The sequence below is a fragment of the Atta colombica genome, unplaced genomic scaffold, assembly GCF_001594045.1.
Source record: "Atta colombica isolate Treedump-2 unplaced genomic scaffold, Acol1.0 scaffold116, whole genome shotgun sequence".
Lineage (NCBI taxonomy): Eukaryota > Metazoa > Arthropoda > Insecta > Hymenoptera > Formicidae > Atta > Atta colombica.
In genome coordinates this window covers 122189-129238 of record NW_017259202.1, presented here as the reverse complement: position 1 = coordinate 129238, position 7050 = coordinate 122189, and the positions used below count along the sequence as shown (strand labels likewise).

The following is a 7050-nucleotide window of genomic DNA, read 5'->3' as shown; positions in this document are numbered from 1 at the left end:
ATATATATATATAAACGACTGTTGAGTTTTTAGCGCTTTTTTCTCGATCTGTGTATTATTATTTCATAGCACTTCTAAATGGAAATGGAGATAAAAAAAAATAGAAAAAAAGAGCCAATGTTCCGGATAAAATTCGGAATTCCCTGTGTACATTCTTATGTTAATTCTATGGTCTAGCATTTATTATGCATTACGTAAAAAGATGGAGACGCGCCTGTTTGCATGTACCAAGGTCGCGATGAACATAGCTTATTTTTTCACAATGATCGTCGTAATGATTCGTTCGCTTTCTCGCTTTAAATTCTCCCTATTTACATTTTTAACAAATCGTTATTACAGCTAACATTTAGAACAAAAAGTAATGACAGAAAGATATCGAAGCAAAATACAAATTTTTTAATTTCTCAATTATATTTAAAAACAATATTTTTAATATTAATTTCATATATAAGTTTTATTTCATTAAAATTTTATAAATTTTAATTCCGATTTAATAAAGCTTCTCACATGCGTTCTGCATAGCATAGATATTTAAAGTATGCAAACGGTACATATATGCTGTTAAAAGATTCTTGTTCTTAAAAAATATATATCTATGTATAACTTTTTACATGGAGGATTATCTCAAATCTGTGGAGGGAAGATTTCTATTTTTGCATTTTTGATCGCCCAGCAAACGAGAATGGATTAAAATGGATTGAAATTTTTTTTATCCGAATGCGTATTTTAAATAGCGAATACATTTTTTGGATTTAATTGGATTCAATTGCATTCAATTAGATTTCAATTGGATTGAAAAACTTCAAACTTTTGAATTGAACAGTATTCACAATGCACAGAAAAAATTAATATTATTTTTAGATTGAAAAGCATAAAGATACGCTCTATGAAATTCCTATAAATGAATAAAAATGTATTCAGAATTGAAAAGCATTCATTTTGACATTCGTGAATCAATATTTCTGAAAATCTGTATTCATTTCAATTCATTTCAATCCATTCTCGTTTGCTGGGTAATATTGATCTTAAAAATTAATGGACGACGTCCAAAGCTTAAATGGAGAAAAATGATAATCTGTTCGATAGCACAACTTTACGCTCGAAATTCCTGTCGAGTCACTAGACTGTTCAATGTCAGCACGTAGGGAAACGAGTCTTCGATCGATTTGACTCCGACAGTGAGAAAGGTATATCCAAATGGAAAATATGGATGTATGAGAGAATTAGCAAGAACGTGGAATGTTAGAAGTTTTTTGTGGTAGGGGCGACCAAGTTCAATCTCATCGTATAAAAGTCTTTGAATTTACTGCTCCAAGAAGAGTCAGTCTTTGTTCGAAAACGTGATCTCAGCAAGGTACGTTATCTGTATTTAAAACAAGAAGAATATAATTCAAACTTAATCAACTTTTCAAGGGACAAGACTTTTTGTCAAGTTGAAAAAGAATTCCGTGTTCCAATTCGCCTATCCAGTAAACGAGAATGGATTAAAATGGATTGAAATTTTTTTCTATCCGAATGCGTATTTTAAATAGCAAATATTTTTTTGGGATTTAATTAAATTCAATTGGATGCAATTGGATTGAAAAACTGCCTATACAAAATTTTGAATTGAACAGTATTCACAATGCACACAAAAAAGCTAATATTATTTTAGACCGAAAGGCATAGAGATATGCTGCATGCAATTCTTATAAATAAATAAAATACATTCAGGATTTAAAAGCATTCATTTAACATTCGTGAATCAATATTTCTGAAAATTTATGTCAATTCATTTCAATCCATTCTCGTTTGCTGGAGAGGGACATAAAGATGATAAAATGTAATTGCGTTATTAACATTAAAAAAAAAGAAATGTAACGATGTTGCTCATCCGCATTACTAAAAAAAAAATGTAATTATAAGGACAATAGGCGTGCTACTTCAAATCAATTTCTGAAGCATCAAGTCCATGCCACTGATTCTGGAGTATGGATAGAAAAACTTTTCAGATAACACGCATGTTTAAAAGATAGATATGTCGAAAAGATTAGGAGTATTGGTGGTAAACGTGGGGCTGACTAGTTACAAGATAACAGATGTCAAATAGTTTAAGATAAAAAAATCACTTAATTTCGATAATTCGTACAATATATAATAAAACGGTTTCTGGTAATTTAAAATGAAATTGAAATAGAGCCGAAAACCAACTTTATTATTATCCTTTTATCTAAAAATGAGATATAGGATATAAAATCAGAATTATAGCTCAATCGTTACTTACGTTTTTTAGTATATTTGATAAAATATTCATGAATAAAAAATGAATTGAAATAATGATCACTGTGACATCATTATCGTATTATCGTATTTAATATATACATTTATAATAAAATAACATAGCGGTAACATAGCGGAGTTAAGTGCGCACTATAGAAATAGAAGTGTACATACGAATTGTACTGATCGAATTTATAAGAGATCAACTAATAACAACAAATAACAAGAGAATATATCATTTTCTACATTCTTTCAGATGGCGATAAGGTACATCGTGATGCTGACTATTATGTTGGCTGTAATCTACGTTCAAGCGGAGTCTCACACCGTCGCAGACGGTCAGAATCTGCAACGGACTTTAGTTGCACCTGCAGTATCGGAAGTTGCACCGCTGAAACTGGAAGCGGTATCAGGCGAAGTGGCCGAGACTCATCAATCCCGTAACAAAAGAGCGCCAATTTTATTTCTGAAAAAGGCTCTCTTGGGTGGTGCTCTCCTCGGTGCTGGAGCTTTGGGTGCCGGAGCTTTAGGTGCCGGAGTGCTCGGTGCTGGAGTTCTCGGTGCCGGAGCTATTGGCGGTGGATTGTATGGGGCTAAACAGTGAGTCAATTAAGTATGCTTAAGGAAACTGCCTAAAAAAATGAAATATCTAAAGTAAAGGAAGACCAGATTTTACGTCAAGTTTATAAATTAGGATATATCTATAAATATAAGTAAAAATTCCTGCATCCTCGCTACAGTTACATTAAATCGTGATGTTAGAAGCGAGAAGTCAAACAAGTTTTTTTTTCGAGTTAAAGTTAAGATAAATTAATTGTTTCGCATACTTGATTAAAATATACAAATTAATAAAATGTACCAAAGATTCCTTTTTCGACTAGCGGATTAATAGACAGTTGTCCATTAATTTCACGGAATGTTTGTGACTTTACTTGCTCGCAGGATCACAGCAAATTGACGAAAATCGTTATGGTCGAGTCTGTAATATTCTATCTATTTTTTTAAGTTAGGGTCTTCGATCCCCCCTCTAATCTATTGCAACTTGACTTATAGCTACTTGAAATTTTTACCTGAAAATTTTCCTTAATTAAAAAACCCACTTTACACATATGAGGATTAATTTAATTTATGTGATTACGATGCTAATCGGATTTCATATTAAGTTTAACTATATCGAAAGTCCGTTAAAGATATTAGAATGAAAATGAAAGTCAAAGAAAATGTTGTATTTCTTTTAGCTTTGCTGATGGATATGGAGGATATGGAGGATATGGAGGATATGGAGGATATGGAGGATATCATAGCTATCCCAATTATGAGTATCACTACCATAGCCATCCTCATTATCATAATCACTATGGTTATGGACCAGGTTATGGATCAAATTATGGCTATTGGTAAATTGAGACTGATTTCGGATCAATGCATTATAAGTAAGAGTTTTATATATATATATTGTAATATATATATATATATGTATATATATATATATTACAAAAATATTATTTGATGTTCTGAATTGTTATTTTCCAATATAATGTATTTAAAAAAATTAAAAACATTATAGGATGTCTCGTAAAGACCACAACATTTAATGCCCAAAACACATCTCCCTTGAAATCGTTCCACTTTTATCTGAAACATTTTTTCTTATATCTAAAATTGTGAATGTTATTTAGATGGCCGACCTTAGGTGACTCACCCTGTATATTAGAATTTCCATATATATCCTTTATACATTATATATGTATATAGGTGTTTCGTTTCTATCGTTTTTACCTTTAGGATGTATTCTTGAGATAATTTTAAGTCGAAAATTCGAATACGAAAATGTCGAGACTATAATACTTTTTCAACTAGTAGCGATTAAATTTCACTAATCACGAAGCTGACATTTCGTGCGCTCAAGCATGATGATATGATAAGGTACCCTACTTTACGCGGGCAACTTCAAAATCATTTACAAAATATGCAATGATATTTTTACTAGGAAATTGTTTTATTGCTTGTATATAAAATCGATTTGCATATGACATGCACTCATACTAATTTCGCCACTGAATTGATATCCTGTGTACATTCAGATATTAAATAAGTGTACGTAAATATACAAATCGATTTCGTACAGAAGTAAAAACAATTTCTTACTAAAAAAATATCATTGCATATTTTGTATAAAAAAAATATATATATATAATATATTTTGTATGATCTTGAAGTTACTGAGAGCCCTCGTGGAATAGTATATCCTTACCATTTGTTATATCGTGTTTGAGTGCACGAATTAATGTCGGTCCCCGTGATAGTAAACTTTAATAGCTATTAATTTAAAAGGTATTATAATCTTGATGTCTTGATATTTGAATTTTCGACTTAAAATTTTCTCAAGAATATCTATTTTTGTATACGAAAAATTTATTTTTTATATTCATTTTAACAGCAAATAACATGAATTTTTCAATATTTTTAAATTTTTAATCGCCATTGCGCATATTATTATCTCGATATTTTTTTTCTATTTTAGGTTCAGTCTATAGAGAGGGATCTCATAAACAAAGTAGCACAAAAAAATTGAAAAATTCTAAATCCGTTCATCCACAATCGTGACAAAACCACAGCAATGCAAATGGCACAGTCACTTTCAATTGCCTATATCTCCCTCAAATATTCATATTTTTTAGACTTTTGCATCTGATTTTGTTTAATAAAAAAATCTTAATAATATATTAAAAAGAAAATTTTCTTTAGAGCTCTTAAAAGGATTTCTGATACATTTAAGGATCACAGTACCACGAAGCGCATAGATTGCATGAACACATTAGATGCATCAATCTCAAGTCAAAATAGAAGAAGTCAATGCACTGGAAAGAATGCTAAGAATTCGGTATGGATAGTGCAATCTAGGAAATTCTCAGCGTTACCAAAGTGCTTTCAATGCGCACATTGATTAAATCGGAACGATTTTTTATGGTAGTGTTCATATATTATCGCTAGTTGTTAGTACAGTGTATACGGGAAATATAGATATTTTCAATATTGGCAGTAACTAGGAGTAATATACGAATATGATCTATGCATTATTTGCGTAACTCGGAATGCAACGCACCCCTAAACGGAGCTTACAATTGTTAGACTCGATTGTACCAATGTTACTTTAAGCGTGACTTAAAACTCTCTCTTTCTATCTTGGTTTTAAAAAAAGAGATTTTTAAGCTTCGCTTAAAGTCAAAATAACGTTAGTGCAATTGAATCTTAGTACGCGTCTATCTGCTAATTTCCGTTATAACATTACAAAATGATAAAGGATTTTTCGACTCTGTTCAGTCCATTCTATTTGCTCACGAGAGGCGATCTCGTAGATCGGGGACACCCTATATATTCTTCACTGACTTCCAAAAAATTTCTTATTAAGATAATAAATAAAAATAAAAAATCTTGCACGTACATAAATAACACATTTCATAGAAAATATATTTCGAAGATACAATAATTAACATACAAATTACGAGAGTATACATCTATCATGCTTTATACATTGTATGTATAAAGTATACAAGTAAAATATAAATATAATATATACATTGTATATCAAACTAATATATTTAATTCTGCTAATCTGTATTGTCGTGTTTGAGGATTTCTGACAAGAATGATGTTAGATTTTTTGTTAATCATTCCGAGTAATGAAATTAATGTGATATACCCGATACCAATACCTTTTGCTTGACTAAATGAAAAGTCCCCTAGTGTTATATATCCCATAACTTCTCTATCGCAAGAATGGCGAACTTCTGCACATTTTGGAAAATATAATTCAGACATTTTTATCAGTTGATCAGATATAATTTTACGATGGGATGAAACGATCATATGTTCATTTTCGTTTAACTTGTCGGATTCTTTTAATAACTTTAACGCATTGTTTTTCAACACTTGCTTCCGTCGAACTCTTTGTCGTCTTAGTCGTTTTAATAGTATCAAATGATTTTTCCGTAATACTTTACGAATATTTTCGTTTGGATCATTATGACATTTTTCTACAGGTCCAAACCATTTCTTATTAATTTTAATCTTGTTCAAATCTTCGAATGTCGGCATGCATATGATAGCAAATTTTTTTGGCGATCCTTTTCCCACTATAGATATATGAATATGTATTAAACAATTTTTATAATCGTCTAAATTTGGAAAAATAGATGGCGTATTTCGAGCAAAAAATTTTGCATTTTTATTTTTGGCAGGACAAATACCTGCTTGTAAAAGTAGCAAGATTTCGCGATTTCTTAGAACATAAAAATCTTCGTTGCCCGACCAGTTTTTCATCAAATTTTTCCAATCGCAAAAGAAAGGACTACGAATTCCAAACTTAACAAAATTAATTCTTCTATTCGGTGGGTAACGAAAATATTTTTTAGTCAATTGTTCCTTTGTAATTAATGCTTCTCTCATGTAAGCAGGACTGTCAGGATCATTGACATCAGGTGTATTTGGATTCAAACTTTCAAAAGCTATCGATCTTGATTCTTGAAGTCCACCTACTCTTGCACATTGCATTAAAAATGCAAGCCAAAACGGCATTGCCCATCTGGCTGGTATAATAACATCTATGCCAGAATCTAAACCTGTCAACATACGTCATTGCATTATTCTTAATAAATGATATTGTAATTAAAGAAAAAAATAGAAAATTTAAAAATTTCATAAAATTATATGTAGAATAAGCTTCTTAAATGTATAATCTAGGTTTATATTTTTGTATTTCATACATGTATGTATATGTACACACACACA

At 30.6% G+C, this 7050-nt stretch overlaps 2 protein-coding genes across 2 annotated transcripts in view; one reads left to right on the top strand and one right to left on the bottom strand.

The window, feature by feature from the left end:
• The first annotated feature begins 1282 nt into the window (after positions 1-1282).
• Positions 1283-4913, top strand: LOC108694163 (prisilkin-39-like). Its single transcript, XM_018203471.1, has 4 exons — positions 1283-1354; positions 2516-2859; positions 3498-3692; positions 4784-4913. The coding sequence occupies exons 2-3, from the start codon at positions 2516-2518 to the stop codon at positions 3658-3660; spliced, it is 507 nt and encodes a 168-aa protein (XP_018058960.1). The 5' UTR covers positions 1283-1354; the 3' UTR covers positions 3661-3692; positions 4784-4913.
• A 792-nt stretch (positions 4914-5705) lies between these two features.
• Positions 5706-7050, bottom strand: part of LOC108694130 (uncharacterized protein C05D11.9) — a 7473-nt gene continuing 6128 nt past the window's right edge. The window contains exon 4 of the mRNA XM_018203428.1: positions 5706-6881. Within this exon, the coding sequence (XP_018058917.1) occupies positions 5848-6881 (1034 nt within the window). The 3' untranslated portion in view covers positions 5706-5847. The remainder of the gene's footprint in view (positions 6882-7050) is intronic.